General features: G+C 40.1%; 1 protein-coding gene across 8 annotated transcripts in view; it reads left to right on the top strand.

Annotated features, from left to right (window-relative positions):
- The window catches only part of SIPA1L1 (signal induced proliferation associated 1 like 1), a 383,378-nt gene that overhangs the window by 243,830 nt on the left and 120,030 nt on the right, over nucleotides 1–19,518 (top strand). For all 8 annotated transcript variants that reach the window (XM_082451505.1, XM_082451510.1, XM_082451509.1 and 5 more), the window contains one exon: nucleotides 17,293–17,423. In XM_082451505.1, the coding sequence (XP_082307631.1) occupies nucleotides 17,293–17,423 (131 nt within the window). The remainder of the gene's footprint in view (nucleotides 1–17,292; nucleotides 17,424–19,518) is intronic.

The raw sequence follows: 19,518 nt of genomic DNA, 5'->3' as shown, positions 1-19,518 counted from the left end.
GTTTTCCCACCTACTGTTTGGGGGTTTTGAGTCCTGCTTAAGTCCTTTTGAGATTTATTCTTCGGAATGAAGTTTCATTTCTAGTACTTCATTCTGGTACTCTAGCTTTATGACAGTGCTCACTTTAAAATAAAATTTATTGTAAGGTTATTACATGGTCAACCCCATTCACGGGAGTTTATTGACCAAAAGAATCTTGTCTTGGTGCTCAGTATCCATGTGTCTTAAACATCTATGGCATAGGTCCTGAAACCAATATGATAATGAAAATCCCAAATTCATTTGTAAGCCATCTTTATTTTCTCAGCATAACCTTCTGGAGTTCAGATTTTAGAAATCACTTCTTTCTCATTCTGTCCGTTAGGCTACAGGGTTTCTCGACCTTGCCATCTTGGCATTTGGGGCCAGATAATTCTTTGTTTGGGGGGATGTGTCATATGCATTGTAGGATATAAGATGTTTAGCAGCGTCCCTGGCCTCTACACCCCAGATGCCAATAGGTGCCCCCAATTGTGATGACCTAAAAAGTCTCCAGTCATTGCCATGTGTCCTTAGGAAGTAAAATTGCCCCTAGCTGAAAACCCCTGTTTTTGCTGTACCTGGGGAAGTTTTCCACAGGTGTTTGTGAGCTGTCTATAGGTGAGGCCATCTTGCTAAAGAACTGACACTCCAACATGAGAAAGAACATGTTACTTACAGTCTTTATTTATGTAGTAGTTGGCTCTTTTCCTATTAGGCAATATGATCACATTAATGATGAACATTTTGAGTACTTACTGTGTACCAGGAACTTAGCATTTGGTATGACATGCATTTTCTCATTTCACCCTCTCCATGCCCACTGGGGTATAGGTATCATTATCGATGGCATTTTCCAGATGAGAAAACTGGGGTGTAAGTGGCTGGTTTTAAGCTGTTAAGCTGTCACGAAGCTAGTAATATTGGAGCCAGGATTTCACCCTTGGAGTGGCTGACCAGAGTCATGTTCTTGACTGCCTTGCCTTGCTCTCTAGTATATTAGACTAAAGGGAAGGAGTATATTTTTATCTTTAAACCTGGTAAAATTTTGTTCAACGTACTTTGTCTTTCAAAAGTAAGGAATAAAAATTTGAACACCTATATTCCAGAGTAATCCAGCTTAGATCATAACACTTCATAAATTTAAGAGCAGTTAATTGAAAGTAGTTTCTAATTTAAGACATAGAAAATACCCTCTTAGCTAACATAATTGGAACAAGTTAACTGAAAAAAATCATTAAGACAGGGAATCTTTCAGAAGTATACATACTCAAAATATTTTATTTTCATTAAAATATATAATAATAACTATATATTTGCTAAACTCTTGTGAGAGGCCGAGGGCGTTTCTTTGACAGTGATTCTACTATTTTGAATTCTACATTGTGTGAATAGTATAAACCATAAGAGCAAAAATATAGACGCTAGCAAAGCAATCTGAATCTTACAGAATCTGAGGCTTCAGAATTTTTTCTCATTTTTTATAGGTCTCGCCCACATCTAATCCAACAGCTTTCCTTTAGTGATTGCTTTTATGAAGTCTTTCCAAAGCCTTCAGTTTAGTTTTTAATAGAAACAAGATTTGTCTCTTGTACTCATATTCCATCAGCTTTCATAATATTTAATTAAATTTCATAATTACAATAACAAGTCAACTGGCATAAACAGGTTTGGGAAGACACAGCCGATTCTTTGTCAGCATGGAGTCCCAACTGGTGGGACCAGAAAGTGTGTGTGGCACTAGAGATCGCCTGCTAGTGCCATTGGGCATTTATCATTGTGGTTTACAGAGGGAACACAGAGCAGTAGTTAATACATGAAGCTGGTCCAGTGGAAGGCAATATCAGAGAGCGCCTGCTGTGTTTTCTTAGGCTATACAACTTAGAATTTTCAAATTAGGCAGGTCATTTGTCGCAATGTGATAAGATACAACAAATTATGGCTCTGAATGACATCACTTGAAGCTGAAATTAACACCCCTAAAGTATAACTGTGTATTAAAAAATTTATAAAGTATCTAAACTTTTCTTAAATGTTATTTTCTTGAAGGATAGTTTATTTACAATGTTGTGTTTAATTTCTGCTGTACAGCAAAGTGATTCAGTTATACATATATATGCATTCTTTTTCATATTCTTTTCCTTTATGGTTTATCACAGGATATTGAATATAGTTCCCTGTGCCATACAGTAGGACCCTGTTGTTTATCCATTCTACGTATAGTAGTTTGTATCTGCTAATCCCAAACTCCCACTCCATCCCTCCCCCGTTCCCCTTCCCTCTTGGCAACCACAAGTCTGTTCTCTATGTCTATGAGTCTGTTTCTGTTTCATAGATAAGTTCATTTGTGTCATATTTTAGATTCCATACATAAATGGTATCTGTACTTTTCATCACAGTATAAAATAGAGTTAGACAAGTAATTCTGTCTTATGATTTTTAATATACAACTTGATTCAGTGAAATTAGTGCACTAACTCATTTTTCCTAATCAGAACCTGGAAGTGAGTCATCTTGTTGAAGGAGTACGTCAATGTCAGATATAATTTATCTTCTAGCAACATGGAGTAGCACTACTGACCTGGTTGTTACTACAACCTCTCTATCACCAGATATTTTCCATTCTGCCATTTAATGAATTCCTGACTTCACTGTGGCTAAGTCTCTGAGGGGAAAATATTCACTTTACTGAAGTGTATATTGTTGACATTATACGTAAAATTTAATTGTATTAGGCTGATGAAGCTGCCATCACTTTTTAATATTACATTGTTTTCATGAACATCATTGTTTTGCAAATTTAGACTTGAGAGGATATTTGGCTCTATCACATAAGTCCAGTCCATTGCTGGAAAGATGCTGGCCCAGTAGAGGAATCCCACTGTTTGCATTTATTGAAAGAAGCAACACACCATCAATGTTTTTTCTGGTCCTTCCTCCTGCCCACTTCTCTTTGCTGTTTGGCCAGTGTGTGTGGTGTTTTTATTGAGACTCACCTAGGATTAAATGACAGTAATAATGTAGCTAACATGTATTGTGTTATTACTTTGTGCTTTATGCAGACCTCCTCACATAATGCTCATAAGACCCCAAGGCAAAGTTGTCATTGTGATAAGTCCAAGTGATACAACGACATCCTTCTTAGGCACAAACTAGGCAGTAGGATAGCATCAAAATTAATCTGGTCATCTCCCTTTGAGTACATATATATTTTGTGTTTAGTTTTTACTTAGATAGTCACCATGATTAAAGTAGCAGTACAGGACTTTTTCAGTTTTGCACTGAGCATACAAGTATCTGAGGCACATCCTCGCTGAATCCCATTCAGAAGGATGCACTGATGGAAAAGAGAGGAGCCCATGGGTTGCCTTGGCAGTGGTGTTTGTTGCTCCATTGATCAAAAGTGTTGATAGGCTTATATGATGCCAGACAGGGTGTCACTCTCAAAGTCAAGTTATTGAAGATGCTGTGATAGGAAAGGGCCTCTTCCCCCTGCCCAGTGGCCAGGAGCAGCTGCCATTATCTGGTCTGAAGCTCATCTGTGAATATTTGCCCACTCCTGAAAAGAAGAAACAGTAATGCTCTGCACCTGATTATTCTTCTGATAACTTTGAACCACCAGATTTGATTGTTCTTTTCTGGTTTACCTTCCTCCTCCTACACCTCCACCCCACCCTACCCTACCATACATGAGTGTTCGCACACCCACACCCACACACCCACACCCAGAAAAGTCAGGTTCAGCAGTCCGCTGGGCTCCAGGATTATCAGTTTGAGGACACAAACAAGTTGGATTTCAGTTGGTCTCGCAATGTCCAATTTTCTGTATTTAACTCTCACCCTCTTCTAATCAGCTGTCTTTAACATTTCTTTAGACTTGACTATATGCACTGAACTTCACTTGTACTTGAAGTGACAGCTTTAGTGCTCTGATATACTCTCCAGTTGTGTTATCAGGAGCTATTCTGCTAGTTCAGTTTGTTAAATGAGCATCATTAAGTACCTATTGTAAGTTTTAGTGGATTATCGTAGGGTACATATAGAACATCAGAGAACATCGTACAGCTAAACTTATTTGTAAAGCCCTGGCTTATTTTGTTTGTTTAATTCTTCTGTAAGTATAGCAACATTAAGCTTGAGGAAAGTACTATGGGATGCCTTATACTCAGAGTTCTTTTTTTTAAAATTAATTAATTTATGGCTTTGTTGGGTCTTCGTTTCTGTGCGAGGGCTTTCTCTAGTTGTGGCGAGCGGGGGCCACTCTTCATCGCGGTGCGCGGGCCTCTCATCATCGCGGCCTCTCTTGTTGCAGAGCACAGGCTCCAGACACGCAGGCTCAGTAGTTGTGGCTCACGGGCCTAGTTGCTCTGCGGCATGTGGGATCTTCCCAGACCAGGGCTCGAACCCGTGTGCCCTGCATTGGCAGGCAGACTCTCAACCACTGCACCACCAGGGAAGCCCCTCAGAGTTCTTTAAGGATAGCTATTCTATGGTTAGTTTTTTGTGGACAGTTGTATTTCAAGGAAGTGGTAAACTCCAGCGTCAGCACGTCTGCTCTCCTGAGCCATGTTGTGCTCTTGAACTGAACGGTTTATTTCTGCCAAAACTAATAGGGAAAGACTTTATACATGTATAATAACTTATTGTCTTAATGCCCTTGCCTTTTATTTTTTCTTGAGAGCATATCAACTGTATTTAATTTGTTCGAAGGTAGCTCTCTAGTTATTTAACCCTTTTCAGGGAGATCTGGGGCACTAAATAACTTCTTGAGAAACTCACCTAGGAGTGTTTTGCTGCTGTGTCTTTACCTGTTCAGGGTTTCTGGTAGCAAGAAGGCCATTCGATAGGAAGGTTTGCATGTCTGCTCTTTGGAAAACAAGCATCCTCTCCTTTCTTGGCTGTGATCTCTCGAGTCCCATCACTGATCATCTGAGCTCTGATCTGTGAGGCGTTTGGGATTTCATGTTACCTGAGCCATCTCCGTGCAGAGGTTTATGAAAGCTGGTTAAAAGGGCATGTGCCTCAACTGTTCCTTTCTGTTTTGTTTTTAAAATCAAGCTAGACCGGCCGAAGGCCACATTTGCTCAAACACTTGACTTTACTCAAAGTCATCTTGTAAAGATCCAATCATATAGAAACAGAACGTGCTTTTGCAATAAAACTGATGATGGTGACATTGGCCATTTGGTCATCCTTCAGCCCTTTAGGAAGTTCCACGTGAGAAATTTACTTTAGAATTTGATGCCAGGAATTGTTTTCTGGTAGCTACCAAATGCCTGCCTTTCTAATGACAGGTGTGTTTTATTTGTTTGATTGTTTTATTTATTTATTTATTTATTTTTACTGTATCTCCTGTTTTACCTCAACTCCCAGAAGCAAATTTGATGCTCCAGTTGTATAACCTTCATTAATAACACATTTGTTTCCACTTTTGTCTTTTATTTTCCAATTTCTGTTTCATTGGCACAACTTACATATTTCCTTTATAATGAATGACCTCAAAAAATTCTTTTTAGAAAAGGTAATTAGTATACATTTATATCCAAATAAAAGACCTCTGTTCCCAGGCTATGTCTTCAGTTTTAGCTATGTTTCTCACTCTCCATTACCTGCTTCCACCCGGTTGGTTATCTAGTTGGCAACTCAAACCCTGGGACACAAATTTTGACTTCATTTTTCTCCCTGAACAAGCCTCCCACATCCTTGCCCTCGTGCTGTAAATGCCACCATTATTATCAGTCACTTGGATTTGAAACACCAGAGCCTCTTTGTTGCCTCTCTTCATTGTTCTCAACCTCCAATCAGTTGGGAAGGCCTCTTGAGTCTACCTTCGAATTGCTGCTAACTTCCGTTCTCTGTGTCCCAATCCCAGTTCTGTCGCTTCAAGCCCGCGTTACCTCTTGCCCCAATTCTTGGCCATTGTCTTAGTCTCTCCATCTCTAGTCCGCCCTACTCAAAATGCAACATCTTGTCTTTGCCAAATACAGTCTAATCACATAGCAGTTTACATTTTACATGATTGCATTTATGATTTAATCATGTAACAAATACATTATTGGTCAAGTCCTCTGAGAAGCAGGTGTTGAAACAGTATAGGCGTGCAAGTGGTTTGTTAGGGACCTGGAGGTAACGCCTGTGAAAGAAGAGGGCAGAGGAAGCAGAATTTAGCAGGGAAGCCCTTCAGTCCACAATGCAGGTCTGACACCATGAAAGTAAAAGGGAAAAGAAGCAAAAGTGGGCAGGGGGAGCCTCAGCCCACCGTGCACATCTGACGAAGTCTCAGCCAACGCCATGGAACGAAAAAGAGCATTAGAGAAGTCATTTGTTGGGCAGTAACAGCAGGCCCTGTCACCCCTGGCATGCTCAGTCCTGGGGCTGCCCAAGAAGAGTGTGGCTGGGCTGGAAAACTGTAGAAGATCCACAGATGCTACAGCCAGAGACTTTCAGCTAATTGCATTTCTAATTGCATTTCTTCTGAATGGGTTGTGAGCCCTTTCTGGAAGGGGAGATGTGAAGTGTTGCGCCTCTGTGGCTGCCACATGTGCATGAGTGCCTTCATCATGCTCGGCATGATTTTGGACACTTGGAGTGAGAAATAAAACGGAGCACCTTCATGAGCTTACATTCTGGTGGAGGGAAACAGACAGTAAACAAATCAAACAAAAGTATATACATGCTTAATGTGAAAATTAGTAATGCAGAGTTGGAGAAAGTAATCCCTCTCCTAATTCTAATAGTTTGATTTGTAATCTTCTCTATCTTTTCTTTTTTTCTTTTTTTTTAAATTGAAGTATAGTTAATTTACAATGTTGTGTTAGTTTCAGGTGTACAGCAAAATGATTCAGTTATACATACATATAGACAGATTGATACTTTTTCAGATTCTTTTCCATTATAGGCTATTACAAGATATTGAGTATAGTTCCCCATGCTCTACAGTAGGTACTTGTTGTTTACCTAATTATATATAGCAGTTTTTATACGTTTCTAAATCTTTTCTTACTCAAAAACTTATTATCCAATTTACTATTAATGAGTGCCCTTCATATTTTTTAAGTAGTTTTAAAAATTAACAACTGCACATTCATACATTTATTTATTTGTTCATGACATAATGTTTGTTAAGCATCTACTCCGTGCCAGCTACAGTGCTCAGAGGAAGAACAAAAGCACATAATTTTTTTTCTAATTTCTTTCCCTTAAGGGATCTGTACCTTCTGAGTTGTATTTTCTGTTTGTGTTTCATGCTGTTGGTTTTCCTTAGTTGTCCAGTAATCTTTGCCACATTTATGAACAAAGGCCAAGGAGGATTGGTGTAGGTGGCAGGCTTCCTCTGCAGCGCTGTGGGTCTCTTTCCCTAGCTGGCCTCACATTACATGGGGGAAGTGAGGGCTAGCACTGGAAAAGTAGTGAGACCCCCTAACAGGGGGGAGTGTGTAGAGTGAGAGGGTAGTGAACCCGGTGCAGATAGAAACCCACGTGGGCGCCGGAGTTGGGAGGGCTTTATTGTGCTCCCTCCTGCCTTTCCTCCCGCCCGTGCATCAGAATGAGTCATTCTCCCTGTGTCTCCTGGGATTCTGAGTAACCTGCTCCTTCCCAAAGGTGCAAGTGCTTTCCCACCACTGTTCCAAGTCACCCTATGCCCTGGTTTCTGCCCAGGGCTTTCTATGGCGCCCTAGTTCATAACCAGTCTAAGCACTCCTTGAAGGCAAGGACCACAGATTAGGCAGACTCAGCAAACGTTTCACAACTGAACGAATGTTTGGTCCTGATGCAAAGTATGAAATTTATTGAGTTGAGGAGCCAGTGTATCTTATATTTATAGCATCAGGTAGCGGCAGGGAGGGCCCACTGTGTACATGACCTTGCGTTATACTCTGGACACCAGATAATATGTTACAGTTCCTTTTCCTCTCTTTTCAGGAAATGAGACCACAGATAAGTCTGTGTGTGGTCATGGTGGTTTTGTGGAAATTAACCAAGACCACCAGTCGATCCCCATAGACCCAAAACACAATTATGGAAACTGATTTTTACTATTGTAAACCCTCTTAGGCACAAATGATGGATGCTAAAGTCAGTGGATGACAGTTTGAGGAGAAACAGGAGAAGAAGCAGGATTTACATAATCTCAAAGTATCTCCCCAAAGATATTTGTAAACCACGAGGAGAAAAATAGTAACTTTTCAGTGAAGAAACCTGTCACGTGCCACCTTAATGGAATGAATCAGGTCTCTATCATGAACTCCATGAAATGATGCACTGAGGTTACATCATTTCTGTGGTTCTCTTGCGCAAAATGCATAACCTTAGTCCAATCATGTGAAACTACCGGACAAACCCAAACTGAGTGATAAATACTGTTCAAAGGTGTCATGGTCATGAGAGACTGTTACAGACTGAGGAACTGTAACAGACTGCAGGGGACTAAGGAGAAATAATAACAATTAAGTACAACATGGGATAATGAATGAGATTTCAGAACAAAAAAGGACATAGTGGAAAAACTAGTGAAATTTGAGTAAGATCTTTAGTAAATGTTAATTTACTGATTCTGATTAATGACGACTGTACTATATGTAGTTACATAAGATGTTAACATTGGGGAAGACTGGGTTAAGGGTATATGTACTGAAACTCTTTGTACTATATTTGCAACATCTCTGTAAGTCCAAAAGCAGTCAAGATAAAACGTAAAAAACAAAAACCTTCAGGTACAGTCAATAACAGCAGCTGACATATGAACCATCCACATGAAAATGGGAATGCTTCCTCAGCTTTGTGTGTCAACATGCATCAAGGCGAATGCCATGCTTACTAATTCCTATACCCAAAGAATGTCTATGCTCTTTGTTTTGCAGTTTCGAGGACATAAGGGCCCTTTAGATCTGTTATTTCAGTACAAGTTAACATATAATAAATCCTGCCACCTATTTTTCAAATTCACACCTCATTATTAACTTCAGACACCAGTGAGCCACCAAAATTAGGTGCTCAAAACATACTTGCTTTATTGTACCACTTCCTTTGCTTATCTTCTCTTGGAGCTCCCTGCTGTGTATGGGGAGGTCATGCATCTGAACTTCAGGGCAGCAAGAGGAGAGACCTCCCTAACTGCATTCGAGTCAAGTAGAAGCATTCAGTGATGTAGAAGCATCAGCAGAAGCAACCTCAGCAACTCATATCGACACAAGTGTGTGGGCTGTGCTGAGTTTTTGAGACACATTGCATGGGCTTCACCCTCATGAGCGGCAGTGACTTCGGCCTTGACTGAATTTCTGACTGTTTCTGAGGGGACTTCCTTTCAAATCCTTCAGAAGCATTTTACACAGACATCTTGCTGCACTATCCCTAGTAAGGAGATACAAAAGTTTTTTAAAAATATAAAGACATTTGAGTTAGAGACAGGTGTTTCATTATAATTTCTTTCATTTGGATGTTAAATACTTTTATTTTTCTGAGCTGGCATTTGTAACTAACATTAAACTTAAAGAGTTACATTAATATGCAACCTTGTAAACTATGCTTTATACTCTTTGACCATTTGCAAACCAAATACATTTTTTATACTTTTAAAAATCTTCCTATTGTAAAAGTCACATATATTCATTACAGAAAAATAAGCAACTATAGCAAATTAATCATGTGATTACTACTGATTTTATTTCTCATCTTTTTTTTAATACATATTCATTTTTTTAAGTAAAATAAGGATCATTAAATATAGTTTTATGTATTTTTTTCCTGGTTCCGTAATTGGCTATGCCATCATTTATTTAAAGTTTTCCAGCTGTTCTATATTCAGGCGTTCCAGTTTCTTACTATAAATCATTCTTACATTAGATCTTCCTAAGTGTCTTTTGATTGTTTGTTTGTTTTTCCCCCATTGACCCCTTTGGCAGTTTGGTGAAATCTATGGACTCTCCTTAGAATAATGTTTTTAAGTGCATAAAATAGACGTACAAAGCAAACCAAGCATATTAAAATACAATTGCAAGAGTGTTAAAAATTTTGTGACGTACTATATAGATGCTTCTTATTGCATTAACAAAAAGATCTAGCCTCAGATCTGATAACTACCATAATTTCAAAGTTGTGATGAGCATAATTGATATTTTGATATGTCTGCAACAGCTGTAATGTGATATGAAAATGTCTATGATTTCTGTTGGTATCAAAGTCACATGTACAGCTAATATTACTGTAGTTGGTTGGCTCATTTACAACTAACAGAAATGCTACGTTTCATTTAGAAGTTAGTGAAAATAAAGGTATAATTTTTTTCATTCAAGTTCATGGACCCCCTAATTGCTATGCATAGACAAGTTTAAAAACCTTGACCTTACATAAATGATCTTGTTATGTAACTTTTTTTCCCACATGTCCAATTATTTACATAAGGTAGAGCCCTGGTGTGAACTTTATAGGAACCTTGAATTTTATTGCCAAATTTTTCTTAAGAAAGCTTAGACCAGGAAGGTGCCACCGATATTTTAAGACTGTATAGTGTTTAACATTTTCTTGACTACTTTGAATATTTACAGTTTTTATTTTAGACCATTTATTATAGGTCCAACACATTTTCATTTCTTCGATCACTAATGAGATTGAATTTTTAAAAATATAATTATTGGCTATTTGTCATAGATAATGGCCAATTAAAAATCTCCCATTTTGACGCTGATGCTTTTTTTCCCTTTGTTTCAATTAGAGCTTTCTTTGTACTTTTTTTCTTTAACCATTGGTATGCAATTTATTAATGTCAGTCTTAGTCTACCTTTTATTGGCAAGTTAGGGGGCTACTGGGGGCTGCTTAGTCACGTGAGACTTTTAAGCCTAACAACTTCATGTAATTTTGGCAAATAGACCACCTTACCTTTTAAGAGTTACCTATGGAAAGAAGAATTGGAACTTCAGAGTACTGTGCACTTTGTAAATGTGGGCAATTACTCTTATGCAACCATAATTATAAGCTTAGTGGAGTGCTTTGGGACAGAATTGTGGCCTGTGGCCAGTCCTGTGTAAGTGTCCCCATCCATTACTCTGACCTGCTTTTGATTATGATGCAAAGTCCTAGGCTATTTAGTTCTCGTGGAACCTCCACCCTTATAATTAGGATGAGCCCTTTGGGGACCAGAGACAGAGTAGTGCTCTTCTTGGAAAGAGCCATTCATTCATTCATTCATTCATTTAAATTTATTATTTATTATTGTGACTGTGTCAGCCAGAAATATGGCTATTTGTGTGGAATGTTCTAGTGATAGCAGAGCTAGGCATTGGTGCTCTTTGTACCATCCTTGTTAAAACTCAAGAACTAGAACTAATAAGAAGACTTAGGCTGAAAATTTGTTTAGGTGCTAAAGATGAGAAATGAAGGCAGCAGAGAATCAGCCATGTAAGGATAAAACATGAATATTGCTCCCTTTAAACCCAGTGACAGGGGCTTCCCTGGTGGTGCAGTGGTTAAGAATCCACCTGCCAATGCAGGGGACACAGGTTCGAGCCCTGGGCCGGGAAGATCCCACATTGCTGCGGAGCAGCTAAGCCCGTGCGCCACAACTACTGAACCTGCGCTCTAGAGCCCACGAGCCACAACTACTGAAGCCCATGTACCTAGAGCCCGTGCTCCACAGCAAGAGAAGCCACCGCAATGAGAAGCCTGTGCACCTCAACAAAGAGTAGCCCCCGCTCGCCGCAACTAGAGAAAGCCTGAATGCAGCAACGAAGACCCAACGCAGCCAAGATAAATAAATAAATTTATTAAAAAACAAACAAACAAAAAAACCCCACAGTGACACCTTGGCAATGTAGCACATCAAGGAATAAAGCTTTATGTGTCATATGGCTAGTTAATCCCTTTAGGCATCACATTTTATTACCTATTTTTTATTCACAATACAGTTTTAGAAACGTTTGGGAAGATAATGTTAGATGTAATGGCTAAGAAAATGAGCTTTGGAATTGGTACTTAAAATAATATGTTTGAGTTCTGGTGTTGCTGTTTACTAGTTGTGGCTGGGAAGTGACTTATTGTCTCTAAATCATATTTGCCACATCTGTGAAAAAGAAGGCAAAGCCTGTATTTTCATGGTTGATGTGAGTATTAGAGTGCTTGGCAAAGTTCCTCACTTTGCTGCATTATATCATTCTAATGGAGTGATTGCAATACTGGTTTTTGACATTCCAGTAGGCTGGCACAAAAATATCATTATTTTTGGTGGTGTAATTCCTGTATTTCAGTTCATCCATCAGCAGATTTAACCACCCTGCTTGAGTCTCCAACTCCTCTTTCCTTTCCCTTTCCTCCCTCTGACTTTCATCATCAAAGGCTTCCTGGCCTTTCTTTAACACTTATCATCTGCATCTCCCCTGTCCTTGTACCCCTGCTCTCCCTTCTGTCCCACCACCCCCAAAAAGACAAAGCTGATTGTAGGTATGGCTGGAAGAGCTCTCTGCAGTTGATGGATAGCACCGCCAGCAAAAGGTGGAGGTACATGGCTGGTAGGAAGAGATAAAACATGCTGCAGCAGGGAGCAAGTGCAGAAGTGCTGCCCCAAGGCTGTGGTCCCAAGAGGAGAGTACCGCAGTCCAGTGAACTTGAAGGACAGGCAGCAGCAAGAGTGGCCAGAAGGACAGGGCACAGGATATCCCTGAAAGGCTGGGTTTTAAGTTAAAAAAAAAAAAAAGTCATTTGTCTTGAGATCAAAGTTTAAAGACTCAAAAATTCAATTTAAGGTAATTTGCTGAACCAGACTCCTCTATTGGCGAATTATACATTGCATTCGGATTTTGAAGTGAAAAAGTTGTGTTCATGTAGAAAGGACTTTTGTCTATACTTCTGTAATCCTCAGGAGCAGAAAAATGGATGGTGGACCAAAAAGCAAGGCTTTTATTGCAAGAATAATTCTTACTCAAGTTGAAAGACTTTTTGAACAAGTAGAGTCTGAACATGATATTAGTGAATTTAACACAGGAAGCCAGACCAGAATCTTCATCTCTACTGATGAAACTGAAATAAAGATCAAATGGAAATACCTTCTTGGAAATAATAGCTAGAGCTCTTTTTCAGTAAAAAAAAGATTGATGTTTCTGCACAAACACACAAATAAGTTTTTAAAAGATCTTCCTGGAGTTATCAAACCAGAGATGGATTTGTTTGAACATAGAGTCTGAAGAAGGTGTTAGAAGTTAGTTTATAATGATCTCATCAGCATTCCCCCAACTCAGAAATATACTTCTTCAGTAGCTGAGAAAAATTGCACAAAAATATAGCCAGGTGTTGAGGATGACACACACAAAAACGTTTAAATGATCTTTAATTTTTTTTTCATTTTTAAATCAATATTCTTCATTTTTATGTAGGATTTAGTTTCTTTTTAAAATAACACTATTATTTTATCTGCCAATTTATACTCAAATGATTGTGTTTAATATTTATATTTTTCTGTTGTAACATTTCTAAATTTTTGTAGTTGAAATATATTAAATATTTGGTTTTCCTAATTTGTATTTTTATGAATTCTTAAAGTATTATTGTTACTATACAAAGTACACACTTTCATTTTGCTCCAGTGTTCAATCACTCTTTGAGAGGATGTCTAAATAATATTTCAGATGCGACCTGAAGGGTGAGAGGACTTAGTCAAATAAAGAGTTGTGGGAAGAATGTTCTAGGTAGGGTGTCTCAGGTGAGAAGGGGCATAGTGAGTTGAGAAGTTCAGTATGGTTGGTTCTCAGAGTTCAGAAGGATGATGGAATTGTCCAAGTTGAAACTGGAGTGATAGGCTGGTGACAGGCTGTGAGAGCCTTTGGGAAGCCATGAGGAGGGTTTTAAACTTAATAGTGATGGTCAGGTTTGCATCTTAGAAGCCAATCAGGAAAAGCCAACCAGTCAGAAGACTCACAAACATCCAGGCAAATGATGATGAGGGTAAATCAGTGGCAGTGAGACGGAGGGAAAGTAGGTGGATTTGAGAGCTATTTAGGAACTAGAATTTACAAGGCATGACATTGGGTCTGGCATGAGCAACTAGAGGAATGTGGTAGCAGTCGCTGAAATTGGGGTTGCAGGGAGAGCTGTATAGGTTTGTAGGGAAGGTGATGGGTTCACTTTTACAGATGCCATGGGACAAACAAACAGTGAGTTCCGTGAGGTGGATGTAAAAATCCAGGGCTCACAGACGTCTGGAGTGGGCAGGTGGACTCTTGAGAGTCATCAGCATTGAGATGGCAGTGGAAGTTCTGAGAGTGGATGGAAGATTCCAGATGGGAAGAGGAAGGGAAACTGAGTAAGAAGAGCCAGGGTGGTGGAAGGAAAATCAGGAGAGGGTGGTGTCTGAGAAGCCAGGATGAGTGTTTCTAGAAAAAAAATGAAATGGCCAACTGTGCCATTGGCGAGTTGTGGCGAATTTGAGCAAGATAAGGACCAAAAGTTTCCATTTGTTTGAACTTTAAGGCTGACATTGGTGACTGTGCAATGGTGTCAGATGATAGGAATCCTAAAGTGAAGAATTAGGCATCTCTTTCAAGAAGTTGCCAGTGGAAGGAAAGAAAAAGGAGATAATCTGGAGGTGGATAAGGAGTTGAGGGTAAGGGTTACGGTTAAAGATGGAGGAGACTTGAGCCTGATTAAATGATGATGGGAATGAGCAGGCAGAGGGGAAGCTGAAGATACGGGGAGGGTGATCAGGCATCAGTGTCCCTGGGAAGGTGGAATGAGTGGAGACCAGACTTTCGGGGGAGATTGGGTTTTAGATTGTAAAGGAAAGGAAGCAAAAGTCTGGACCCAGGTAAGTGTGTGTGATGGTGGAAAGTGAAGACAGTTGCTTCTGAAACGGCTCTTTATCTTCTTTGTGACGTAGACAGCATTATCTGCTGAGATTGAGAGAAGGTAAGATGGGGGGAGTTTGAGGGAGAACAGAGAATATTTGAGACATCTTCTCTGGAGAAGGAGAGCGAGAGCAGACCAGGGACAGCTTGAGGATGAGTTGAGGTTACTGACACTAATTGAGAGCGACCCCCATCTTTGTGAATTTCTCCAGCAGCAGAGAATAGCAGTCTCACCTGCCCTTCCTGAGGTTTGTGGCGGGGGTGGGGGATGTTTGAGGAGTTTCTGGAGAGTCAGGTTTCAGTAAAGTCCATGAAGTGCAAGGAACAGGATATAATGAATGTCACGCTCATCTTTGACACATTCACTGGTGTTCTCTGCTGCCGGGTTGAAATACGCTCTGAAGTTACTGAAGTTTGTTAAGCTCTTTGCTCCTTCAGTGAATAGCCCCAGACTGCTGTCTTGTTTCTCTTTCAGTTCTTGTCCGCTTTTTTATACTATTTCTGTCTCCTCCCTTTCTGTTTTCTTCCTTGTTGTAAGTTGTTCTGTCCCATTGCTGTCTGCATGCAAGTCTCTATCAGCCCTACACCCTGGACTTTGTCAACATCTGGAATTATCACACCTCTGAAATCAAGCTGTGGGCTTGAAGATCAGACAACCACGCTTATTAAAATTATGTGCAAAGTAAGAGTAAATAACCTCTGAGTGTGATTCTCACGTGCTGTGCTTTGAGGGTGTACATAAGTGTTTGTACATGAATTTTGTGATGTTTATTGGGTTGTTTCTCAGCTGTCCATATATGAGATGTTTGTTGCCTGTATTCCCATTGTTTCCCTTATTTTGAATTTCCATGGATTATGATAATATTCTTTTTTTTTAATTTATTTATTTATTTATTGTCTGTGTTGGGTCTTCGTTTCTGTGCGAGGGCTTTCTCTAGTTGTGGCGAGCGGGGGCCACTCTTCATCGCAGTGCGCAGGCCTCTCATTATCGTGGCCTCTCTTGTAGCGGAGCACAGGCTCCAGACGCGCAGGCTCAGTAGTTGTGGCTCACGGGCTTAGTTGCTCCGCGGCATGTGGGATCTTCCCAGACCAGGGCTTGAACCCGTGTCCCCTGCATTGGCAGGCAGATTCTCAACCACTGCGCCACCAGGGAAGCCCTGATAATATTCTTATAGAGCCCGTGATATTAATGAGTACATCTTTTATAATTGTTCTTTAGTACTTGCAAAGCATTTTCATACATATTACCTAAATTTTAAAATTACGTGATTAGATATTTTATGCTGTTGTTTCTTATTATTCTCATGGATTTTCAAATACATGTTTTGTATGAGAATAACATGTATTTTCAAATATTGATGCATTTTGTATGAGAATAGCCTACCATGTCACAACTCAGTCATTTAACCATGTCACACGTAAATGAAATAGGACAATATAAAGTAAGTGTTTTGGAGGTTCGAAAAGTAAATTATCTGTTCTAGCTTTTCATATATTTGTTTTATTCGCTTTCTCATCTGTAAACGTATCATGTCTGTATCAACGATTTTAATTTTTTTTAAGAAGTAGATACTTAGGTGTACAGTAAATATCACTTTTTACATTTTCTGTAAATTAATTTAATTTTGATCGCGACCTTCCTTCTTGTCAGGAGGAAGGTAAAGTCAACACCAGTCATTTGGACACTTTCCCCCAAACCCCAAGGTTGTGCTAAGGTTTGGAGTCCGGAACAATGCCAGACATTGAGGAGAGAGGCCCCTGAGTCACCATTAGTCACACGGCCACACTGGTTGCCTAGGAGAGACCCGTTAACCCAGCCCTCCCTTCCCTCCAGGTTCAGTGGCTCCGTGGGATGCCTTTTGTGCTTACTATGTGGGAACTGTTGGTGCGGCCCAGAGCCCTGGGTCTGGGCTTCTGCCTCCCAGGGCCTCTTTGACGCTCTTACCTCTGAGCTAAGACTCCATCTTACTTGGGCAACGTGGGAGGAAAGCTGCCGAGTAACTCACAGACCTCTCTCCTCTCTCCAGTCCAGGGAATCTTTTAATCTGCAGGAAATCCCTCCATACGCAAACTTTGTTCTCAATAGGTTTGGGGGGAGTTTGTTGTTGTTGTTGTTGTTTTTATGAAAGCTAAGAAGCCCTGACACAATATAGCCTGTTTATAAGGAGAAACCACAAATTTCTTTTTTAAAAAATAGCAGAGCAGTAAGTTGCCGAGTAGTAAAAACCTGAACAGGCCACCTCTGTTGTCTTACCTCCTCTGAGACTAAACCTGCATAGCTAAGTCTTTACTTTTATAACTCATTGAAGAATACTAATTTTGTTAAATGCGTTTACATTTTATTGGTATAGAGTAATTTCTGAGTGATCTAAATAGCAAACAGCATAAAACATTTTTAAGCGTTCTGTAAATATTCTAATTTTGTTTTGTCTCATTGTACCTAAGAACACTGGAACTATTTTGGGGCAGATGAGAATCTTGGTGCGGTGGCTGTGAGCATTCGAAGGGAAAAACCAGAAGAAACGAAAGAAAATGGATCTCCATACAACTACCGAATAATTTTTAGAACTAGTGAGGTAAGTCGCACATGAGAAAGACTTGAGGCTTAATTTAATTGAGGAAAAAATAGAGTAGTAGCAGTAGGAAAGCAATTAAATTTAATAGCTCATGGTTACAAATGTCTTTAGAATAAACAAAGACCCCTTTCATTCATTCCAGTGGTGATAGGGCTGGACATAATGGTTAGATCTGGACCCTTTCTTCCCATCTAGCCCTGGATAGATGCAATAAATGAATGGGAGTTTTGATTCACAGAAAGATATGTCCATTAAGTGTGACCCAAGGAAATTGGAGTCCTCAGAATCCCAAACGGGATATTACATATCCTGCTTGGGCAGCCGGAAGGCACCGAGCCAGCTTGAGGAGACAGAGAGGGTCAGCCAAGACTTAACTCACTTTTCCAAACTATTGCTTAGGACATTTCTTGACCCAAGAAAACTCTTTTCTTCTTGCATTTTCACTTTGCCATCTTGGACCTGTTCTCGGAGGCCTAAAATGCGGACTATTTGAACCAGAGGCTGTCTAATTGTGGGTAAGACAGGTTCTTGGAGCTCTTTAGGGATCTAAGTACACATAATATGTGAGTTTTTATTTTAAAATGAAATTCAGGTCAAAAAAAGAAAAGGAAACATAAAATAGCCAACAAAGCATTTAAAAAAAAAAAACTCGTGAACAAGTTTGAGACTATGAGGTTTTTTTCCTTTGTTTTCTTTCTAAACAGATGTTTAGTTGTGCCAGCTATCAATTTATTGCCTCTTTGAACCAGATCACTTTAGGATTGTTGTTATGCATTAATGCCTAATGCTCCCTTGAGGTATCTAGAAAATAATGGTTTTGAAACTGGTTTAAATAGGGCATTTGGCTTCATTTCCCCCATTGAATACAAGGCAGGTTGCAGGGGTTGGCTTCACTTAGTAATTGTTCCTCAGCTTGAACTCTGGGGAAATTAAAAATAGGATTTTTAAAGGCACAGCTTTAATACCTAATGTGTTGTGTCGAGTGGCCCGAGAGAAACGAAGAACTCACATGCTGTAGGGTCCTTTTTCTCCATGCCAAAGCTGATCGTTAAGCAGGGTCAGTACTTTTGTTGAATGTGAAAAGCACAGAGAACACAGTGTGTTTTTGAAGCTGGGTGTAGGTAGTTGCTCCTCAGACCCCACCGGATTTCTGAGAGCCACACTTACCTCCTCCCACCTGTTTCTGTCTTTCCTGTCCTTACCTTTCCCCCTCCCCAAGGCCACTCTGATTTAAGTCCGCATCATACTTTTCCTTTTCTCTGTTTTTTATCCATTTCAATTTCTCTTCTTGCCACTATCCTATCATTCTTCATGCCAGACGGTGAAGCTTTCTAAATTGGTACTTTCGTTCTCAGATCCTGTCTCTGGTGTCCACGATCGTCCCTTCCAGCTTGCCTTGCAGGCATGCCACGGCTGGTCACAGCCCCTCTCTCTCCAGGTCAACTCCTATCCTAAGTGAATGTGGTCCCTCTGCTTCTCCCTGCCTCAGCCTCAAATGCTCCACCTGCACCTCCCACCTGCAGTTACAATTAAACCACACTTAAGGATTCTGTAGTCCCATAGTTCAGTCCTTTTCCTGCCAACCCATTCGACGGTCCATGGGGCCACTTTCTTACCCTTTGATTGAAACATCCAAGTCAAATGTTGTTCATGGTTCAAAAAACCATTACCACCTGTTTTCATGTTCAAATTAATGTTTAACCAGTGACAACCCTGTTGTTACAATTGTTCAAGCCAGAGACCTTGAGGTCACTTTTGACTCCTCTCTTCTCCTCCCTCCTGCTCCCCACATCTGGTCTGTCCACAAAACTGGTTGACTTTGTCTTCAAAATGTATCCAGAATTCTACCGCTTCTCCAATCCCACTGCCTCTGCCTGGGCCAAGCCACCATCATCTTTCTCCAAGAACCATTCTTCCTGCTTGTGCCCTTAAGCCCTGCATCCTTTCAAGCCCAGCAGGGGTCCTTTAGAAATGTAATCCACATCTTGTCATTGCTCAATTCAAAATCCTTTCATGGTTTCCCATCTTCCAAGTTAAAGTCATTCTTGCTAGCCTAGGAGTCCAGACGCGTCTACTTCCGACCTTGACCTCATCT

This window comes from Balaenoptera physalus (assembly GCF_965194825.1).
Source record: "Balaenoptera physalus genome assembly, chromosome: 2".
NCBI classification, from domain to species: domain Eukaryota; kingdom Metazoa; phylum Chordata; class Mammalia; order Artiodactyla; family Balaenopteridae; genus Balaenoptera; species Balaenoptera physalus.
Note: the sequence above shows the minus strand (reverse complement) of the source record. Positions and strands in the feature narration are given on the sequence as shown.